We start from the raw sequence: 24,073 nt of genomic DNA on the forward strand, positions 1-24,073 counted from the left end.
TAGGTAATTAGGACAGAGTGTGGACACTATTAACAGCATTGTAAGCTCTGTAGGAAAGCACTAACTTCACACACAAATGGCTTCACACCCAGTATATCACTCTGTGGACTTGCAGCAAGGTGCTTTCCAATGTTTCAGTCTCTATGTTCTTAAAACATAGTTTCATTGCACGTAGATAGAAAAGTATATGTAGTTTCTCTCTGTGATATAAAAAGTCAAACATACCCATAGCCCAGGTTGACATAGTTGGTGTGGGAAATGAAGATAACATTACCAGTTGTTAACAATCATTCTCTGCGACCAGTAGGTGCATTTAGCAATTAGTTATTATTTGAACACTTCCCCTACCTTTAGGAAATTATTATTGATTTGCCATTCATTTACATTTAGTCAACAAAAATGTGTTTTGTAACTTCTCCCTGTTGGGCACTGGGTACAGCTTTGGTGATCTAGGGACAAAAAATGAACTCTCTGCTGCTGAGAAACACAGCCCAGACCTGACACAAGCAAGACAGCAGACTCCTGGACCACAGTGCAGTGCACACATGGGTAACGAGTTTACTGTTTAAAATGATGCATTAGGGCCGGGGATTTAGCTCAGTGGTTCCAGTGCCTGCCTTGCAAGCTCAAGGTCCCAAGTTCGATCCCTGGTACTAAAAAAAAAAAGTAAAATGATGCATTGGCTATGAGGGGTCATAGAAGGACAGAATTCAACTGTGAAAGGAAACTATCTGAAAGATGTCACTGCAGTGACTCAGTGTGAGCTGAGGCATGAAAACTCAAAGTAGACATAGAAGCCCTGTTGTTCTTGCCCTAAACAACAGGTGATACAATAAGATTCACAGAGTAGATCCACATAGAATCATCTATAACTCAGGATATACTGTAACTGCCAACAGCAAAGCACGATATAAGGAGGAAGGTATACTCCAGCCCAAGCACACAGATTGGAGAAGTTAGGGTCTAAATTAGACCAGGATGTCAGAGGTAGAGAAAATGAAATGCTCCTCATTGTTCTTTTCTTTTGTTCCATTTCCCCTTCTCTCAGAAGGTGTTTTTCAGGGAAGTAACAGTATCTTTACTACAGACCCATCTTTCACTTGGGGAGCTCTGTTCTCTAATGATGACCCTAGTGAATAAAAATCAGCAATAAGAATTACTGAACATGAGTAAAATCTTATTCAAGAATACATTTTGAAAAGCATTCTTAGAAGTCTTAAAATTAAAAGAAAAAAATTTCTTAGCCAGGTGGATACATAGAAAGCTGAAATATATCATAACATTATCAACCAGCTAAAGCTAATCTTGGATACAGCTAAATCACATTCTTGAAATATACTACCCTGAAATCAGAGAAGTGGATTATGAAAACTTTAAATGCCGTATAATTAATATCTCTGTAAACTACTTGTTATTATTTCATTTGGTCTTACTTTCAATCCTGTATTGTGAGGCTCAACAAGTACATGTCAATAGCTGAAAGAAACTTCGCTGTTTTCCTCACTGAACATTTCAGTTCCAACTGAAAGGAAAGTCGTGGAATTGTGAACCCAGCCACGGCGTGGTTTCCAAGTGGCCTGGCCAGGCATGGACGTGGAGGGGAACAGGAGGTAAGTGGGTTCAGCAGAGGCAGAGCTGCTTGGGAAGTCTTGTCCTGCCCTTCTCAGCTTTCAGGCCTCAACACAGGGGTCACTCTGAGTGGCTTTATTTAGTGCCTATAAAAGACTTACCACATAGTAGATTCTTAATATGTTTTTAAAAAACAGATGAATAAAGTAGAACAGAATCTAAATTCCTTTTATGGCTATAGTGGTTTTAATATATCACTGTACATTCTTTGGCACATTTCCCTGCAAAAATTAGTCTAATTCCCCTTTTCAAGGGTAAGACATCTTAGTAGTTAGCTTCTAAGGCACTGATATGGTAGGATGGATAGTATGTGATTTCTATGGTCAGAGTGTTTAAAAGCATCACCTTTCAGTCTCGCTCTCTTTTGGATCAACCTTCTCCAGAGGAAGTAAGCTACCATGACCTGATGACCCTCAAACAACCTCTGGAGAAACTCACAGGAGAAGGAGTCCAGATCTTCACCAACAACTAGCATCACCTTGCTAATCATGTGCAAAAACCACTTGCAGTAAATCCTTTAACCCCAGAAAAACCTTCAGAAGACTTTAGCTCTGGTCAACATCTTCACTACAACTTTGAGTGTGACTCTAAACCATAATCGCATATCTAATATACCAGTGAACTTTTAGTTGACAGAATCTGTGGTGATAATCAATGCTTACTGTTGCTTTAAGCCACTAAGTTTGGGAAACTCACTATAGGGTAATAACTAACATAATATCCCATAAAGGAGGGGCTTCTGAGCCACCGTCCCACTGCTCCTGGCCCAGAGGAAGGGGCTTCCAGGTTGCCTTCTGTCCTGCCACTCCCAGACCAGAGAAAGGGGCTTCCAGGCCGCCATCCATCCCACCATTACCAGCCCAGAGGATGGGGCTTCCCAGCTGCCATCCATCCCGATGATCCCGGCCCCGAGGAAGGGGCTTCTGAGCCACCTTCCCACTGCTCCTGGCCCAGAGGAAGGGGCTTCAGGGCCGCCGTCCTTCCTGCCACTCCTGGACCAGAGAAAGGGGCTTCTGGGCCACCATCCATCCCACCATTCCCGGCCCAGAGGAAGGGGCTTCTGAGCCACTGTCCCACCTATCCCAGCTCAGAGGCAGTGAGCCACATGGGCGCCAACAGCAACACCCCCCCCCCGGGTCGAAATGAGAAGACATGTAAATAAGTCTCAAAGCCAGACTTCCAGATCACCTACAGCAACCCCAAAGGGAAATGAGATAGAACACTCTGATACTCAACCACCTGGACCCACTGAACTGGCAACAAAAGGGGATCTGGAAAAAATGAAATCAGAAATAATTTCTCAGATAACAGCAGAGATTGTGCTCATAGTGCAAGACATGATTAATAAATCTAGAGAGGAGCTCAAGAACATGATGAAATCCCAACATAGGAAACAAATGGAATCCATAAAACAGATGCAAATAGATTTCCAGGACATGAAAAACTCCACTGAAAGTCTACAGAGCAGAATGAGCCAATGTGAGGACAGAATTTCAGATATAGAAGACAAGATTGCAATTAGTGACCAGGAAAAGAAAAATTGCTTCAAAATTGTAAGGGAACATGAGAAATCAATCCAGCAGCGACTAGACAATGTGAAGAAGAATAACATAAGACTGACTGGAGGCAAAGAACAAACAGGAGAGAGTGCAGATGACATAAAAAACTCTTCACAGAAATAATGGCAGAAAACTTCCCAAGCACAACAAAAGAACTTGACATACAGATAAGTGAGGCATGTAGGACTCCAAATAGCCTTGATCAAAAAAAATCTACACGAAGGCATATAATTGTTAAGATTCCAGAAACTCAAAAGAAGAAAAAAGTTCTACAAGCAGTCAGAGAAAAGAAACAAATCACACACAAAGGAAAGCCCATCAGAATCACAGCAGGCTTCTCAACACAAACCATCAAGGCAAGAAGAGCTTGGAGTGACATATTCCAAGCCCTAAAAGAAAACAGCCTCCAACCCAGATTGATGTACCCTGCAAAACTATCTTTCAAAAGTGATGAAGAAATAAGATACTTTCATGACAAAGAGCACCTTAGGAACTTCGTGAATACCAAACCAGCACACCAAAGAATTTACACAATATCCTAGGAACAGACATTGAGGATCACAACCCCAGGAAGCAAAGCAGAATGAACCCATCTGGCATGACAAGAAATTAAATCTAAAGGGGGAGAACCCAACAAAAAGAAAGAGTCATGACAATGATAAGTCAACATGTTTCAGTTATAACCATCAATGTTAATGGTCTCAATTCATCAATCAAAAGAAATAGACTGGCAGAATGGGTCAAGAAGCAAAATCCAACAATATGCTGCACACAAGAAACACACTTAAAACAAAAAGAAACTCATAGACTGAAAGTTAAAAGGTGGAAAACAATACTCCAAGCAACAGGACCCAAAAAAAAGCAGGAGTAGCTATCTTCTTTGCAGATCAAGTAGATTCAAACCAATACTGATTAAGAGAGACAAAGAAGGACACTGCATCTGTGTAAAGGGAACAATCCAAGAGGAAGAGAAGACAATCATAAATATCTATGCACCAAACACTAGTGAGCCCAACTATATAAAACAAATGCTAATTGTCATGAAAAGTCATATAGGCACTAATACAATTGTAGTGGGGAACTTCAATACCCCACTGCCACAAATAGATAGATCAACTAGACAAAAAATAAGTAATGAAATACTAGAACTCAATCGAACTCTTGAACAAATGAACTTAATACATGTTTACAGAGTCTTCCACCCCACAAAATCAGAATACACATTCTTCTCAGCTGCACATGGGTCATTCTCCAAAATAGACCACATACTCACACATAGAACATGTTTAAGTAAGTGCAAAGGAACTGAAGTTATCCCCTGTATATTATCAGACCATAGTGTGATGAAATTGGAGATCCATAGCAAAAGAAACTGGAAAAATTTCATAAACACGTGGAAATTGAACAACACACTTCTGAATAACCAATAGGTCACAGAGGAAATTAAAGAAAAAATCAGACAGTTCCTTCAATTAAATGACAATGACAATACAACATATCAGAATCTATGGGACACAATGAAAACAGTCATATGAGGGAAATTCATAGCAGTGAATACGCTTATTAGGAAAACAGAGTGAGACCAATTAAACAACCTGATGGTGAACCTCAAGCTTCTAGAAAAAGAAGAGCAGGACAAACCCAAAACTCATATAAGGGAGGAAATTATAAAGATCAGAGGAGGAATCAATGCAATGGAGACTAAGAGAACGATACAAAAAGCAATGAAGCCAAGAGTTGGTTCTTCGAAAGGATCAACAAAATTGACAAACCCTTAGCCAACCTTATCAGAAAAAGGAAAGAAAAGGCCCAAATCCATGCAACTAGGAATGAAAAGGGTGAAACTACAACAGACCCAGCAGAAATCCAGAGGAGCACCAATACCTACTTTCAGAACCTATATGCCAATAAGATGAAAAACTCAGAAGAAATGGACAGATTCCATATGAATTACCAAACTTGAACAAAGAAGACCTAACAATTCTGAACAACTCAATATCAACCAATGAAATTGAAAATGTAATTAAAAACTTATCAACTAAGAAAAGCCCGGGCCCTGATGGCTTCACTGCTGAATTCTACAAGACATTTAGAGAGGAACTGCTGCCACTACTGTTTAAACTCTTCAGTGAAATTGAAAGGGAAGCAATACTCCAAAATTCATTCCTGGAAGCAAGCATCACCTTGATCCCCAAAGCAGATAAAGACCCAACCGAAAAGGAGAACTATAGGCCAATCTCACTAATGAACATAGATGCAAAAATCCTTAATAAGATACTGGCAAATAGAATGCAGAAGATCATCAAGAAGATCGGACACCCTGATCAAGTGAGATTCATCCCAGGGATGCAGGGATGGTTCAACATATGGAAATCAATCAATGTAACACACTATATCAACAGAGCCAAGGACAAAAATCATATGATTATCTCCATAGATGCAGAAAAACCATTTGACAAAATCCAACACGCATTTATGATTAAAACCCTACAAAAAATTGGAATAGATGGTCTCTACCTCAAACTGATAGAAGCCATCTATGAAAAACCAACAGCCAATATCATACTAAATGGTCCAAAACTGAAATTCTTCACACTAAAATCAGGAACAAGACCAGGATGTCCACTATCACCACTCTTCTTCAATATAGTTTTGGAAACATTAGCTATGGCAATTAGACAAGAGAAAGAAATAAAAGGAATAAAGATAGGTAATGAAGAAGTCAAATTGTCATTATTTGCAGATGACATGATACTCTATATAGAAGACCCCAAGAACTCCACCAAAAGTCTTCTAGACTTAATAACCAAATTCAGTCAAGTAGCTGGTTACAAGGTCAACACACAAAAATCAATAGCTTTCCTCTACACCAATGACAGACTCACTGAGAGAGAAATAGGGCAAATAATTCCTTTCACAATAACATCCAAAAAACTGAAATACCTAGGAATCATCTTAAGAAACCAAAGACCTCTTCTCTGAAAACTATGGCACTCTGAAAAGAGAGATTGAAGATGACATCAGAAAATGGACAGACATCCACTGCTCCTGGGTAGGAAGGATCAATATAGTGAAAATGGCCATACTTCCAAAACTGCTATATAGATTCAATGCAATTCCAATTGAGATCCCAGCAGCATACTTCACAGACCTTGAGAAAACAATCCAAAAATTCATTTGGAACAAGAAGAGACCCACAATAGCAAAAGTAATTCTAGGTAACAGAGACATGGCAGGGGGTAACACAATGCCCAACTTGCAGCTATATTACAAAGTTACTGTGATAAAAACAGCATGGTACTGGCAAAGAAACAGACTTGAGGACCAGTGGAACAGATTAGAAGATGCAGAAACAACGCCAGACTCACTCAGCCACCTCATCTTCTATAAAGGAGCCAAACACCCTCACTGGAGGAAAGATAGCCTCTTTAATAAATAGTGTTGGAAAAATTGGGGTTCAAATTGCCAAAGATTAAAACTAGACCTATATCTCTTGCTGTGCACTAAACTAAAATCGAAATGGATTAAAGATCTAAGTGTTAAAATAGAAACGCTGAACCGGCTGGAACAGAGGTTATGTAGAACTCTTAAAGACATGGGTGTAGGCAAAGATTTTATGAACAAAACCTCAGTAGCACAGAAACTGGTGCAAAGAATCAACAACTGGGATCTCATCTTATTAAAAAGCTTTTGCACTGCAAAAGGAACCACCAACAGAGCTAAGAGACAACCTACAATGTGGGAAAAAATTTTAGCAGCTGTAACTCAGACAAAGGACTACTATCTAGAATATATAAAGAACTGAAAAAAATCAGACCCCACAAATTCAGAGACCCAATTCAAAAATGGGCATCTGAAATGAACAGACATTTCTCAGAAAAAGAATTAAAAGCAACAAATAAGCATATGAAAAAATGTTCAACATCACTTGTCACTGGAGAGATCCAGTTGAAAACAACACTGAGATTCCACCTCACCCCAGAAAGAATGGCTGCTATCAAGAAATCAACCAATAACAAATGCTGGCAGGGGTGTGGGGAGAAAGGAATTCTTCTCCATTGTTGGTGGGAGTGCAGACTGGTCCAATCACTGTGGAAGTCAGTATGGAGATACCTCAAAGAACTAGGACTAGAGGTCCCATTTGACCCAGCTATTCCCCTGCTGGGTATTTTCCCAAAAGAATTAAAAGAATCATACCACAGAGATATATTTGCATCCATGTTTATAGTGGCACAGTTTGTAATAGCTGAAGCTTGGAAATAGCCCAAGTGCCCATCAACTGGAAACTGGATAAAGAAGATGTGGTTTTTTTATAAAATGGAGTACTACTCAGCCATAAAGAATGAGAAACTAGAGTCATTTATAACTAAATGGATGCATATTGAGGCCATACTCTTAAGTGAAAGAAAGAGGACACATGTGTAAATACTGAATAGTTTCTCTAGTGTGAGAAACTGAGAGTGTAAATAAGGATTAAAAGGATTAATAACTAATAATTTATACTTTGAAATAGGAAAAGGTCCAAAGGGGTAGGGGTGGTGGGAGGAGATGGGAAAAGGAAAGAATGGAAAGGAAAAATTATGAGAAAAGAAAAAAAAATGGAAATGAAGTCTATGTAAATAGGGAAGGGTTTAGGGGTGAAGGGCACACAGGTAATGGGGGAAAAATGAGAACCAAGATACATCATGTACAGGTACAAGCACCCAAAGATAAATGTAAATGTATTGTATACCTAAAATGTACCAGTAACGAATGTAAGCAAAAAAAAAAAAAAATGACAGAAAGCTACATTATCCCTGCTCCATAATTTTGCTTAGCTCCTGCTGTCTGAACATAGTGCACATTCTAGGACACATGTTACTTTTTAAATTTATTCATTCATTTATTTATTTGTGGTCCCAGGGATTGGACCAGGCCCTTGTGCACACTAGACAAGCACTCTACCACTGACCTATACTCCTAGCCCAATACCTTATTTTTTATCATGGAAAAAGGCAATATAAACCAGCTTCCTATAAAAGAAAAGTATATAGACATGTTTAGGACAACCTTGCTCTAGACCAATGATCATAATTTTGTTGAAGCTTATTTAGAGACTATAACACAGAACCAAAGGAAATAAAAATCATATGTGATATAAAAATCATATTTTCAGTAGAGAAAATTAAAAAAGGAAAATTCTAAAGCCAGATTTCTGTAGCACCACAGCCAAAATCTCTTTTGTGTTTTGAGCATTTTGTAGAGCTACAGCATTCACAGTTTCTAAATAATACTGGGCGAAAATTTTCTGCCTTAAACTTTTTTGTTTTTGGTACCAGGGATCGAACTCGAGTCCTCACACTCGCGCAGCAGGTGGCGAAACCACTGAGCTAAATCCCCAGCAACCTTAAACTTTTATATACATTCTACTTCAGGACATTTGGCTTATGTGGATCTGAATTGGGTTTGGATCAGAAGAAAAACATTTTAAATTGTTCTTTGAGATGTGGAGGAAAGAGAGAATGGTTTTAGGAGACAGGAGAAGGAATGTTGTCTGGGGTAAGATTAATGGAAAGGAAAGGAACTATATGAGTATCATCAGTCTGTCATCAGTAATGACAGTAAATGCAGCTCAGCAGAGACTGTATACACACGAGCGACAGTGCCTCGCTGGCAACAGTATTACTTGTATTAATTACTATATTAACGTCTAATCCCAGGAGTGATTGGGCTATGGAACAAAGCCAGTCTTTACACATAAGAGTCCACATGCATATGTTCAGCTTCTAATCATATATATCTGCAAGGTACTTTGCAAAGTCATGAAACTATAAAGAAGTGTGAGGAAAGAAAAATCTGCTCCAAAGTTTATCATCATGGAGAAATTATAGATATACATTTTTTAAAAAGCCAGAGATAAGCAAATATTAATAGGCAAAAAGTAAACAAAAATTGCCTCAAGTATTTAAAGGAACTCATAACTGAGAACATTTTTAAAAATTTTTTTCAGAGTATGATTTCTTTGATAACAATATAGAATAGGAACTTTTTTGTGGTACTGGAGATTCAATCCAGGGCATTCACACTAAGCTATATCCCCAGTTTACTTTTAATTTTTTTTATTTTGAGAAAGGGTCTTGCTATGTTGCTACTCGGGGCTGGAATTTGTGATCATCCTGCCTCAGCTTCCCAAAGTACAGAATCACAGGCATGTACCACCATGCCCAGCTAAAAGCAATATTTTAAGTCTTATCTCTGAGTCTAATAATTTTGTAGGCTACAAAAGTAACCAAAGAAATGTCTTTTATAGACAAATGGAAAGTATCCCAACATCACTTATGTAGGCTTGTTTAGAGGATGTTATGACACCTAGTAAAAGTTTTATGAATGTGCCTCTATTATTAGAAAGTAAGCAACTATTTTCAAAGGAAATAAAATTTTTCAGTGCACTCTCATTTGTCTCTCAGCTCCAACCAAGACAAGTTGCCCTGAGGTCTTAATTGAAATTTCCACACTCTGACTCCAGGAGACCAAAGAACCAAGCCAGAGAGCTACACAGTCAGTAAGTCTTGAAATCACACTGACAAATAGCTCAGGAGAGATCACACTGCTAACACTGTGGAACACAGAAACTTAAGTAAACATAATTTCATTAAAATATGTAAACCAATTCTGACAGTGTTCTGGAGCTGCTCATGAACTAAGGACACTGCTTACCAAAACTGGCCCTGGGTCATGTGACAAAGGATCAAGATGTCTTGCCTGGCCAAATTTTAGTCAAAGTTCTGTACCTTCTCCTAAGCCCATCTGTTCACTTCCTAGTAAAATAGTTTTAGGAGAGCCCCCTCCTCAGTATCTAAGCAGGTTTCTCCTCTTCCACCATCCCCCAGGTCCTGTCTCATCACCCTGTCCTGTCTTCAATCCAGGCAATTGGTTTAGCCAGAATCTGCTTAGCCCTCATGTTCCCTCTTAGTGATTTTCTTCCCACCAACCCTGTACTGCTTCTTGGCCATGAATTCTCACTTTCGCATTCTCCACTCAGAGTCTACTCCAATCCCACTCTTCAATGCAGGACACTGTTGTAGTGAATTCCATACCTACCACAGTGCTCCTCAATTAGCCTTCCTTACTGTGGGTTTTTTTTGGTATTGGGGATTGAACTTGGGACCTTACACTTGTGAGGCAGATGGTGGAACCACTGAGCTAAATCCCCAGCCCTCCTTACTGTGGTTTAACAACTTTCACTGAATAATTTTTTTCTTTAACACATATAGAGGTATCTCATAATTTATGCAGAGAATGCACAGAAATCTATAAATGTGTTTTCCATAACATAGCTGCAAAATTTTCCTGAATATTTACTCCTTTGAAATTCTCAGTGCGGTTTTGCTTTCTTACTAGCTTTAGTGACCCATTTCCAAGAAATTCAGATGTTCGTTCAAGGCAAAGTAGTATGCGGCCACGAGCGTTGGTATAATTTCAGATTATTCTACATTTCAGTGCCTCATATTTTGTTCTTAGAAAGATGTAGAGGAAGGGATAATTTGAATATAAAACTCACAATTTATATTGTGTATCTGAGATTGCTACATTCTTCTTGTGGTTCTCAGAAGAAAGTGACTGTCCACCTGCCATGAGCATGCCCCCACCCATCCAAGGGACACTGAATGTTTGTCACATGAAGAAGTCTGTTTCTAAATAAGATATGACTGAGGGGAATCAAATATGTGAAAAGACTCACATCAGCCCTCAATGGCCCTAAAACTGTACATTCTACAATTAAGTCACATAAAATAGCAAAATAATAAACCAATTTACAGAACTATTTTAATTGCAAACACTGAATTTAAAAATATTTCATGTCATAATAATTTTGTCAACTAATAGTGATAATTACCTAAATTCAATACAGCAAACAGTATCACAGGGCTTTTCAAATGATTTAGGCATTTGCAAAATCATTTTAAAATTTGATGAGTTTTTCTCGCTCAAAAACTTTCTCACAATATAAAAATCAGCTTGAAGCAATCTGTCAAGATTGCCTACAACGTAAATCTTAAATTGAGCTAATGGTAGATAGCACAAGTTAAGATTATTTTAATTTCAATGAAGACCTAAATCTTTTAACACCTTTTATAATCTGGCATAATTATGACAATAAAGAAAAGGATCATTGACTCTGGAAGCAAATTAAGATATGATGGTTTAACTTATTCTCTTTCAGTAGTCTCCAAAGCATATAAATTTTCTGTAACCACCATGTAATAGCTGATATCATAGCTTTTAACATTGCATTTACTTTGCCACTTGTTAACTTTTATGACATCACTATGTTCAAGTCATCATTTTGAGAAATACAACCTCGCTCTTTTTATAGATATTAATGGCACCAAGGTGTATATGAATTTCCTGTCAAAGGAGAAACCACTCATGAGCAATTGAGCTTAACTAGCTTTTATTTCCATGCTTTGGAAGTGCACTATTGATTCAGCTCTTTAGTTAAAGCTACACTTAGTAAACGTACTGCAACATCTTACACACAGTTTTCTCTTGCATTTTATAAAGCAGTCATTTTCCAACTGTGGTTCCCAGCCTCTGGAGTCAGCATTATCTGATAACTTGTGCAAAATAAAAATCCTCAGGTTCCACCTCAGAAGCTCTGGCGTGGGTCCTGAAAATGTGTTTCATGCAGCCCTGCAGGTGACCACGATGCCAAATAAGGTTTGAGACTCTCTGCTCTAATGCGAAAGGATGGGCTGTGGCTCTAAACACAAGTTTCTATTTCTCATTCTGGTGTAGATTTTGTAGAACCCTTTGTCAACAAGTGTGAAACCCTACTATACCTTAGAGAACATACAAGTGTTCTCTACGAATAGTACCAACATTTTAAAATTTTTAGTTAATGAAGGTTTTAAAGTATATTTTTAATTCACATCAACATACTGGTGTGTATTTAACGAAAGGTTTGGATGATAGAAAGAAAATGTGATTAATTAAAACAGTACGGTATTACAAAGGTGAAAAGGGATAATGTCTTGTCATAATTTCATCAGATTTTCCTTTATGAAAAAATGAAAGAAAGTTAGGCTGATTCTATCTTTGCCTTTAGGGTTTCTGGGTCTGGAACTTAGGACCTCTACACAATAAGAGCTACATGTATGTGATAAAGAAGTGAACAAGACAGGTGACAGATATTTCATCACAGAGGCAACTGGATGAACGTATCCCAAAAAATGCCAGGAAAGAGCTGGCGGAATTTGCCAATATCTGCATGCTGTAGCCTGTGTGACACAAAAGGCTAAAGAGAAAAACCTGAAGAATTGGAAGGAATGGTTTTTATTGTTGTTTTGGTGCTAGCAATCAAACCCAGGGTCTCATGCATACTAAAGGAATAGATTTTATTAGAAAGATGTAGACCTCAATTCTTATACATATTATTGATATCAAGAGAAAAGCTTTGGGCAAAATATTTTTCTTCCCCTATGTACTAGGGAAAAAATAGGAGTCAACTTTATGGTATAATTTTTATTAAATAATTGTTTTTAATTATTTTCTTAATTTCATTAAGACCATGTATTTCCATTTCCTATTTATTATTATGTGTATAATAAGGGCATGGGGTGGAATTTGCTCATATGCCTTACCATTTTAGTAAAGCCCACATTTGGGGTGTAAAATTGTATGATTCTTGTTTTATAGCAGCTTTCCCTTCTATAATGCTAATGTTTGGGGAATCTTTAAAATTTAAGGATAAAAAATACTTTCATAGAGCAACACAGAACTTGCATGAATAATTCATATTTCACAGATGTCACTGTTATTCTGAAAAAAATCACTTAATGTTCTTTTTTAAATACTTAATGATGACAGACTTGCATTTGTGAAGTGTTCAGGTATATTAAAAAGCAGATTATAATATCTCAAAAAATAAGAAATTCAATTACATGAGTTAATAAAATAATCTGGTTAAAATAAGTAAAAGAAGCATTTGTACTAAACTTATCTTTTCAGCAGCTCACTACACCCATGAAGTCAGCTTTAAAAATTCATTCTAATTTAAATGCATGCAGAAAATCTAAATCCTACCTGAGACTGTGCATTAATATTGGCTCCTTCCTTAACAAGGATTTTGACAACTTCTGCTTGCCCAGCCAAGGATGCTATATGAAGGGCAGTATTGCCTTTCTGCTTTGAGGAAACAAAACAAAAAATGTTAGAGGTTTTCAAATTTTGTAGAAATCAAAGTGTGCAGGCATTTTAAAACTTTGCAACTGATTCAAATATATCATTTCATGAAGCTAGCAGCCAACAAAATAAGCGATTTTTTTTTAACCATCAAGAAATGGTCATCTCATATAATGTCTTTCTTTTTATTATCTTTGATTATTCTGGTCTAGTGTTAAGAACATAGAAAGACTGAGTTCTTAATGAATCAAAAAAGCTGGGATATGTATGCATGAATGTGCATAAGTGATAGTATCTCATGGAATTCATAGGAACCAGAAGTCCTACTGCAAGGGACTATTAACTTTACAAAAGTTTACCGAAACATCAAGTTTAATTCACTTTGCAAAAAACCCTAGGAATTCTCAACAACAGAGAAGCGGTCTTTGCTCAGAGTTGTGCTTCCTTCTACAAAGCCATATGGTTGTTCCTGAAAATATTTTGGGAATGAAGAAACATTTTATATCAATCATAACCTTACCAATGATTTTTACCATTTGCTACATCAAATTTACCATTCACAACCAATTACCAATGAAAAATTATTTAAACCTTTTTGAAAATAAAATGTAGGCCAATCGATTAAAAACTATGTGATATGATTAAAATAACAAAAAATTTAAAAATAAATGTGTAAATTCTAAGGCATAAGGTTCAGTTTCTAGTTCTAGATTTTAAAGGAAAAGAAAAACAAGAACAATAATAAACACTTAAGCAAACAAAAGTGGTTAACTTAATGAATATATTATGTGAATGTGGGCAACTCAGAGGAGACAAAGAATTTGATCTACATTCAAAGCAATATTTTACACACACTTGTTCAACATTTATTTGATGTGCTCAAGAGAAACATTAACTAAAATATTTATTCTCTCTTTATGTTCAAAGCAAAGAATTTATAGCATAAAATGAACTTATATTCTAACTTATTTAGAATTTCCAGAGAGTGGTTTGTTAGCTTTTGTCTTTAAATTTCTATGAGAGTTTCTCTTTATTATATTATAAGCACGACCAATTGCACATTTTGGTAATTAGGAATCAAGATGTTAGAAATCCAGGTTAACAGGCTGTATTTCTAATGATTCCCAAACTCTTTTTGTCCACCGGATGAGACTAATTCCCCAGCCACAGGCTTGAGTATCTAACTTCCCTCTGCTTCTCCCACATATTGTGACCCTCCAACCCTGACCAGCAGACTTGGCACTGGCTGGCTACTGTATTATAGCCAATGTATTGGTGATTTCTCTAAAAAGTCTGTTGTTGGGCTGGGGATTTAGCTCAGTGGTTTTGCCACCTGCTGTGCAAGCGCAAGGACCAGAGTTCAATCTCTGGTACCAAAAAAAAAAAAAAGTCCGTTGTTTATTAAATCTCAAACAAATTCAAATACATTATAGCAAAAGAACATCAACAAGAGACCAACAGTTTCTAGTTATACCAAGTGTGTTTACAAACAAGTTTAAATTCCTTACAAACACACCTAATAGTGGTAACATCTTATTCTTAACCTAATAATTCAATCAATTACCAAAAAGCTCTTTTCCATTAGAGTATAAAAGATTTCAAATATTCTCATACCAAGTACAATGAACACATTAGAAAGATTTATCAATTTAAGTGAAGCATGAAAATTAATTATTCATTCTCACTGAGAAGTAACTATATCAATTTGTTAATTAAAAATGAATTGACCTTAGGAAATTAGCTGCTGTTATCTACAAGGGAATATGTTAATCTAGTCGTCTTTGTGAATCAGAAGAAGAAAGATAATGTATTAAAAACTAGGTTTACAGATTTCTTCTGACTCCTGTCTCATAAGTTCTTAAAACAATTCAAACTCTGCAAAGTTTAGTGGAGGGGTTCCAGTTTTAGTCCTGTGTGGCAGGAATTTTGGTGTCCAGCAAACCCCTGGAATGCATGCCTGAGAAAAGAAGCTTTCAGTCAATTCCTCCTTTCTATGGAAAACCACTTGCGGCGGCAAGAACGTTACCTTGGTGGCAGAATCCACAGCAGAGCCTCTTCCCAGTAGCTCCTGCACCAGGCCCACGTGGCCTTCCTTGGCCGCCAGATGGAGCGCATTGAGTCCATTCTGAGAGAAGAACAGCAAGGTTTCAGAGCACAGCCATGGACAGGAAAGGGCACACCTACTCTGACTCTCTCTTTATTTCTTTTTCTTTCTGCATTACCTTGAATCTATTCAGTTCACAGAGACTCATTTACAGTGTTTTTTGATTCAGAGAGGCAAAAAAGGTATTTATTCAAAATATGAATTTGACAACTTCATTTCAACAAATTTTTTTTCTTTAAGAAATATCTAAATACTTTTCTCATGAGAAGATATAGAGGATAATTCTGTATCTTTTATTGTGCTCGCTAAAATTAAAATTATGTCCAGTTTCTGAAACATACAGAACTTTAAATAAATTGTACTTTTAACAAATGGCAGAGGAATATGTTTCTAAAGTGATTAAAACATAGGACAATTTTTAAGGTAATATAACTCTTCAATGACAAAACACCATGATTAAAAATACATTTAGTGCTATGTCACTGGTGGTCTTTTTTTAAATAAAAAAAATTTTAATTTATGATCTCAGATAGTACTATAAATCCCTTGAAAACTATTCACCATACACTGAAAAACCTCACTTAGCCCATATTACCTAAAATGATTTACAAATTCAATGTACACCCTATCAAAATACCAGACATTTTCCACAGAAATATTTTTAAAACCCTCTAAAAATCATATGAAATCACAAGAAGTCCAAAATAGCCAAAGCAATCTTAGAAAACAAAGCTGGAGACATCACACTACCAGATTTCAAATAGATTACAAAGTTATAGTAACCAAAGAGCATAAAAACAGGTATACAGACATACGGAACACACTAAGCAGGCCAAAAATGACATTTATAGCCAATTGATTGTCAACAAAGGTGACAAGAATACACATTTGAGAAAGGACATACTTTTCAACAGTGTCATGAGAACTAGATAGGATAGAACTAGATACATAAAGGAAAATGTAGCTACACACATACCTTTCAATGCTTACAAAAGTCAACTAAAATGGATTAAATACAAAAAGTATAAAACTACTAGAAGGAAACAGAAGAAGCACTTCATGACATTGGTCTTGGCACAGATATTTTAGATAAGTCCTCAAAAACATAGGCATCAAAAGCAAAAGTAGACAGATGGTATCACATCATACTAAAAGGCTTCTGCACAGCAAAGGAAACAAAGTCAACAGAGTAAAGTGGCAACCTGCAGAATGGGAGAAAATATTTCCAAACTACACATCTGACAAAAAGTTAATATCAAAAATTTATAAAGAACTAAATAGTGAAAAAGTAGTATATAAAAAGTATAGTGAAAAATGTATAAAGAACAAAATAGTGAATAGACATTTCTCAAAAAATGGCATATGAGTGAACAGCAGATTTATGATAAATGCTCGACATCACTAATCAAAATCACAATAAAATACTACCTCATTCTAAACCAGATGACTATTATCAAGAAGACAAAAAATTAACAAGTTTTGGTGAGGATGTAGGGAAAAGGGAACCTTTACATACTGTTGGTGGGAATGTAAGTTAGTACACCCAGTATAGAAAACAGTATGGAGGTTCCTCCAAAAACATAAAATAGAACTATCATATATGATCCAATCCCACTACAGGGTGTATATCCAAACAGAATGAGATCAGTACATGGAAGAGATGCCTGCATCTCTATATTTATTATAGCAGTATCCACAATGGCTAAGAAACAGAAACAATCTGGGTGTTCATCAATGGATGAATATATACACTATTCCCCAATAAAAAAGAATGAAGTCCTGTCATTCATTTGTGCTGACATTGGCAAACCTACAGGACATAATGTTAAGTGAAGTATGCTAGGCTCAGAATACCACATGTTTTCACTCATAGGTAGAATGTGAAAAAGTTGACTTGATACAGGCAGGGAGTAGAATAATGGTTATCAGAGGCTGGGGAGGATAACTAAGTGGGGAGGAGAGGTTGGTCAGTTGGTGGGATTGACAGTTACAAGAAATAAACTGCAGTGTTCTTTTGCACAGCGGGGTATCTACATTAAACAATAATGCATTGTCTATTTTAAATAGTTAGAAAAGAGGATTTTGAGTGCTTTCACAACAAAGAAATGATAAATACAAAGTGAAGTGATGAATATGATAGTTACCTCAGTTAAACATTACAAAATGTACACATGTATTAAAATATCACATCGCAGGCCCGCTCCAATACCATCAGTAAGTGCACCCAGATCCCTGCGAGCAATGGTGTAGACCAAAGGGGTCCAGCTGCAGGCAGATCCAGCCAGGGCCTGACCTGACCACAGAAGCTTGGGCACAGAGGCCCAGGTAAATGGTAAATGAGGTAAATGGGCACAGAGGCCAAGGTAAATGCAGGCAGACCACAGCTAGAAGCCCCCTAAGACAACACCAACTCAGGTGCACAGCTCCCAGCCAAAGGCCATCCCAGACAACAGGTATGAGGGGCAGGTCCCGGCCAGAGGCACACCCAGATACCATCCCAAGTGTGCACAGGCCCCAGCCAGAATCCCGCCTGGACAACCGGGCAACACAGGGATCCAGAAGACCACCATTCTGAACCCAGGAATTGGAAGAATGATGAGCAGCAGGGAGAAGAACTCTCTGAGGCTGGCTGAGAATTGAAGCCCACTGGGCAAGTAAAAAGTCACTTCAACAAAGGCACAACAGGCTGCATCTGCTGAAATGAGAAAACACATAAACACATCTCAAAACCAGACTTCTACATCACCTAAGGTAGCCCCAAGGTGCAACCAGATGGAACACTCTGATACTCAACCACCTGGACTCCCTGAACGGGCAACAAAAGAGGATCTGGAAAAAATGAAATCAGAAATAATTTCTCAGATAACAGCAGAGATTGTGCCCATGGTGCAAGACATGATTAATAAATCTAGAGAGGACACAGATAAAAAATAGAGGAGCTGAGGAACATGACGGAATCTCAACATAGGAAGTAAATGGAATCCATAAAACAGATGCAAACAGATTTCCTGGAGATTAAAAACTCCAATGAAGGTTTACACAGCAGAAGGAGCCAATGTGAGGACAGAATTTCAGATATAGAAGATAGGATTGCAGTTAGGGACCAGGAAAAAAACGTCTTAAAAATAGTAAAGGATCACAAGAAATCAATCCAGCAGCTGCTAGACAATGTAAAGAAAAATAACATAAGTCTGATAAGAGTCAGTGAAGAAACAGGAGAGAGTGCAGACAACATAAAAAAACTGTTCACAGATGTGATCACAGAAAACTTCCCAAGCAGGGGAAAGAACTTGACATACAGATAAGTGAGGCATATAGGACTCCAACTAGCCATGTTCAAAAAATCTACACCTAGGCATATAATACTTAGGATTCCAGAAACTCAATGGAAGAACAAAATTCTACAAGCAGTGAGAGAAAAGAAACAAATCACATACAGAGGAAAGCCCATCAGAATCACAGAAGACTTCTCAATACAAACCCTCAAGGCAAGAAGAGCTTGGGGTAACATATTTCAACCCCTAAAGGAAAACAACTTCCAACCCAGATTGATGTACCCTGCAAAATTATGTTTCAAAATTGATGGAGAAATAGAATACTTTCATGACAAAGAGCACCTTAGGAACTTCACGAATACCAAACCAGCACTCCAAAAAATTTTAAACAACATCCTAGAAAAAGACAATGAGGATCACAACCCCCAGAAGCCCAGCAAAATGAATCCATCAAGTACAACAAGAAATTAAACACAAAGGGGGATAATCCAACAAAAAGAAAAAGTCATGACAAGGATAAGTCAATATGTATGAGTTATAAACATAAATGTTAATGGTCTCAATTCACCAATCAAAAGAAACAGAGTGGCAGAATGGGTCAAGAAGCAAGATCCAGCAATATGCTCCATAGAAGAAACACACTTAATTCAAAAAGAAACTCATAGACTGAAAGTTAAAGGGTGGAAAACAATACTTCATGCAATAGGAACCCGAAAAAAAGCAGAAGTAGCTATCCTCTTTGTAGGCCAAGTGGAATTCAAACCAACACTGATTAAGAGACACAAAAAAGGACACTACATCCTTGTAAAGGGAACAATCCAAGAGGAAGAGATGACAATCATAAATATTTATGCACCAAACACTAGTGCACCCAACTATATTAAAAAATACTAATGGATATGAAAAATCAAATAATCATTAACACGATAGTAGTGGGGGAACACAATACCCCACTGTCACATATAGATAGATCAACTAGACAAAAAAACAAAAACAGCAAAATACTACAACTCAATCATAGACTTGAACGAAATGGAATTAACATGTTTACAGAGTGTTCCAACCCACAAAATCAAAATACACATTCTTTTCCACTGAACACAGGTCATTCTCCAAAATAGATCACATACTCGCTCATTGAACATGTTTAAGTAAATGCAAAGGAACTGAAGTTATCCCTTGTATATTATCAAACCATAGTGTGATGAAATTGGAGATCCATAGCAAAAGAAACTGCAAGAATTTCATAAACACAGGGAAATTGAACAATACACTTCTGAATAACCAATGGGTCACAGGAGAGGAAATTAAAGAAGAAATCAGAGTTTTTACAATTAAATGACAATGTCAATACAACATATTGGGATCTATGGGACACGATGAAAACAGTCTTACCAGGGAAATTCATAGCAGTGAAAACTCATATTAGGAAAACAGAGTGAGCTCAATTAAACAACCTGATACTGAACCTCAATCTTTTAGAAAAAGAGGAGGACAAACCCAAAGCTCATACAAGGGAGGAGATTATAAAGATCAGAGCAGAAATCAATGCAATGAAGACTAAGACAACAATACAAAAAAATCTATGAAGAAAAGAGTTAGTGCTTCCAAAGAATAAACGAAATGGACAAACCCTTAGCCAATCTTACCAAAAAAAGGAAAGAAAAGGCCCAAATCCATGCAATTAGGAATGAAAAGAGTGAAATTACAACAAACCCAGCAGAAATCCAGAGGAGCATCAATACCTACTTTGAGAATCTATGTGCCAATAAGATGGAAAACATAGAAGAAATGGACAGATTCCTAGATGCGTATGAACTACCAATGTTGAATGAAGAAGACCTAAAAATTCTAAACAACCCAATATCAATCAAAGAAATTGAAAATGTAATTGAAAATTTACCAATGAAGAAAAGTCTGGGTCCTGATGGCTTCACTGCTGAATTTTACAAGACATTTAAAGAGGAGCTATTCCCACTACTGTTTAAACTCTTCAGTGAAATTGAAAGGGAAGCAATACTCCCACATTCATTCCTGGAAGCAAGCATCACCTTGATCCCAAAAGCAGAGAAAGACCCAACTGAAAAAGAGAACTATAGGCCAATCTCTCTAATGAACATAGACGCAAAAATCCTCAGTAAGATACTGGCAAAAAAAATGCAGAAGATCATCAAGAAGATGATACACCCTGACCAAGTGGGATTCATCCCAGGGATGCAGGGATGGTTCAACATATGCAAATCAATAAATAAATCATTATATTAAGAGAGTCAAGGACAAAAACCATATGACCATCTCAATAGATGCAGAAAAAGCATTTGACGAAATCCAACACACGTTCATGATAAAGACCCTACAAAAAATTGGAATAGACAGTCTCTATTTCAACCTGATAAAAGCCATCTATGAAAAACCAACAGCCAATATCATACTAAATGGTCAAAAACTGAAATCCTTCACACTAAAATTAGGAACTAGACAAGAATGTCCACTATCACCACTCCTGTTCAATACAGTTTTGGAAACACTAGCCACTACAATTCGACAAGAGAAAGTAATAAAAGAAATAAAGATAGGAAACGAAGAAGTTAAATTGTCACTATTTGCAGATGACAGAATAGTCTATATAGAAGACCCCAAGAACTCCACCAAAAGTCTTCTAGACTTAATAACCAAATTCAGTCAAGTAGCTGGATCCAAGGTCAACACACAAAAATCAATAGTTTTCCTGTACATGAACAACAGTCTCACTGAATGAGGAACTGGAGAAACAACTCCTTTCACAACAGTATCCCAAAAATGAAATACCTAGGAATCAACCTAAAAAAGAAAATCAAAGACATCTACTTTGAAAACTACACCACTCTGAAAATAGAGATCAAAGAGGATATCAGAAAATGGAAAGACATCCCTTGCTCCTGGGTAGGAAGAACCAACATAGTGAAAATGGTCATGCTTCCCAAACTGCTATACAGATTCAATGCAATCCCAATTGAAAGTCCAGCAGCATACTTCACAGACCTTGAGAAAACAATCCAAAAATTCATTTGGAACAAGAAAAGACCTAGAATAGCAAAAGCAATTCTAGGCAACAAAGAGAAGGTAGGGGGTATCATAATCCCCAACTTGAAGCTATACTACAAAGCCACTGTGGTTAAAAAAAAAAAAAAAACCCAGCACAGTACCAGCAAAGAAATAGACCTGAGTGTCAGTGGAAGCAATTAGAAGATCCAGAAAAAACTGCAGACACTCAACCACCTCATATTTGACAAAGGTGCCAAACACCCTCACTGGAGCAAAGAGAGCCTCTTTAATGAATGGTGCTGGAAAAACTGGGTTTCAACTTGCAAAAGATTAAAACTAGACCTATATTTCTGACCATGCACTCAACTAAAATCAAAATGGATTAAAGATCTAAATATTAAAGCAGAAACACTAAACCTGCTGGAAGAGAGGTTAGGTCTTGAAGACATTGGCGTAGGAAAAGATTTCATGAACAAAACCTCAGTCGCATATGAACTAGCACAAACAATCAACAAGTGGGATCTCTTCTTATTTAAAAGTTTCTGCACAGCAAGAGAAACCAACAACAATGTGAAGAGACAATTCACAATGTGGGAAAAAATTTTTACCAGCTGTCCTTGGATAAAGGTCTACTATCTCGAATCTATAAAAAACTTTAAAAAATCAGACCCCCCAAATTTAAAGACCCAACCCAAAAATGGGCATCTGAAATGAACAGACATTTCTCAGACAAAGAAGTAGAAATAGCAAATAAACATATGAAAAAATGTTCAACATCACTGGTCATTCAAGGGATGCAAATGAAAACAATGCTGAGATTCCACTTCACTCCAGAAAGAATGGCTGCTATCAAGAAATCAACCAATAACAAATGCTGGAGGGGTTGTGGGGAGAAAGGAACCCTTCTCCATTGCTGGTGGGAGTGCAGACTGGTGCAACCACTGTGGAAATCAGTATGGAGATACCTCAAAGAATTAGGACTAGAGGTCCCATTTGACCCAGCTATTCCCCTGCTGGGTATCTTCCCAAAAGAATTAAAAGAATATGGGCTGGGGATTTAGCTCAGTGGTTCTGCCGCCTGCCTCACAAGCACAAGGTCCCAAGTTCGATCCCCGGTACCAAAAAAAAAAAAAAAAAATCACATCACATTCCATAAATATGTACAACTACTATATGTCAATTAAATAAACCAAAAAGAATAAAACTGTATTACCTAGCATAAAATAAAAAACTAGTTTAAATATTCTAAATATAATATTTACATATATGAACTGAGATGAAGTTTGAAAACAGACTTTATAAGTAGAATCCCATATAAATGTAACTGCTATATCATAAATTTCATATATGTGGTCACCAAACATGTCATACTTAATGATTTTGATATGGAAAGCATTCAAGCTTTTATGTTTAACTGAAATAAAGTAGTATATTTTCTTCACAAAATGTAGTCCTGGTTTCTTATTTGCATTTAATTTTGGATAACCTATGCAGTTGTATTATCAGGACATACTCATACGGTTTTTGTTCATTTACTGAGTATATTAAGAAGTAAGGATCTTTTGACATTTATTATTATATTCCTAGAAAATTTAACAAGTGAATCAACAGTATAACAAAAACCTGAAAAATATGGAATTTTATGAGTCCTGAGTTCATATTAACCATGTTAACTATTCACAAATTATTAAAAAAAAATTATTTTTCAGTCTTACTACCAGATCAAGGAAAGCATTACATTTGAAAGTTGTTTTCTGATCTAGTTACTCAACATTCAGTCTCTTTGATAATAGATGGTAATAGATGCAAATATATGTAATCTATACAGCAATGGCAAACCTATTCTTGGGACAATCAAGATAATAAAATGTGACCATAGGGTAGGAAAGATTTTAAAGTGATAATTAAGTGCAATAATACTAAGAGCTTTTTACTTCCCTGAAATCTTTATTCTACATATTCTGCATAGTATCTCATTGGTTTGCCTATGTGTTTAAAGAAGAAATCTTACTACTTGTATGTATAATGTCCTATGTAAATGCTTTGAAGGATAGATTAGCTATTTCAGTAAGAATCAAATGTCTTGGTCATTGGAAATTCTCTAGATGGCATAGTAAATTAATATTTAAATAGTTTTACATTTGAAGACAACTGTAATCAGAAGTTCCCTCTTTCTTCTATTCACCTCTGACCTCTGTCTCCACCTAAGATTTTAGAATGTAAGAGTTTGAAAGGACTTTCAATACTAAACAGTCCAGTGATTTACCTAATCACACTTACCCTAAGGTCTGCGACCCAGGATCTATCTGATAAATGTT

General features: G+C 36.8%; 1 protein-coding gene across 44 annotated transcripts in view; it reads right to left on the bottom strand.

The window, feature by feature from the left end:
- The window catches only part of Ank2 (ankyrin 2), a 567,339-nt gene that overhangs the window by 142,502 nt on the left and 400,764 nt on the right, over positions 1–24,073 (bottom strand). For 26 of the 44 annotated variants that reach the window (XM_087198843.1, XM_087198848.1, XM_087198857.1 and 23 more), the window contains 2 exons: positions 15,379–15,477; positions 13,254–13,355 (listed from right to left, as the gene is read on the bottom strand). In XM_087198843.1, coding sequence (XP_087054969.1) covers positions 13,254–13,355; positions 15,379–15,477 — 201 coding nt within the window. The remainder of the gene's footprint in view (positions 1–13,253; positions 13,356–15,378; positions 15,478–24,073) is intronic. The other 18 variants (XM_087198849.1, XM_087198823.1, XM_087198821.1 and 15 more) reach the window with 1 other exon arrangement.

The sequence above is a fragment of the Heterocephalus glaber genome, unplaced genomic scaffold (assembly GCF_053883595.1).
Source record: "Heterocephalus glaber isolate CG9 unplaced genomic scaffold, H.glaber_assembly_v1.0 deba00001688, whole genome shotgun sequence".
In the NCBI taxonomy this organism is placed as follows: domain Eukaryota; kingdom Metazoa; phylum Chordata; class Mammalia; order Rodentia; family Bathyergidae; genus Heterocephalus; species Heterocephalus glaber.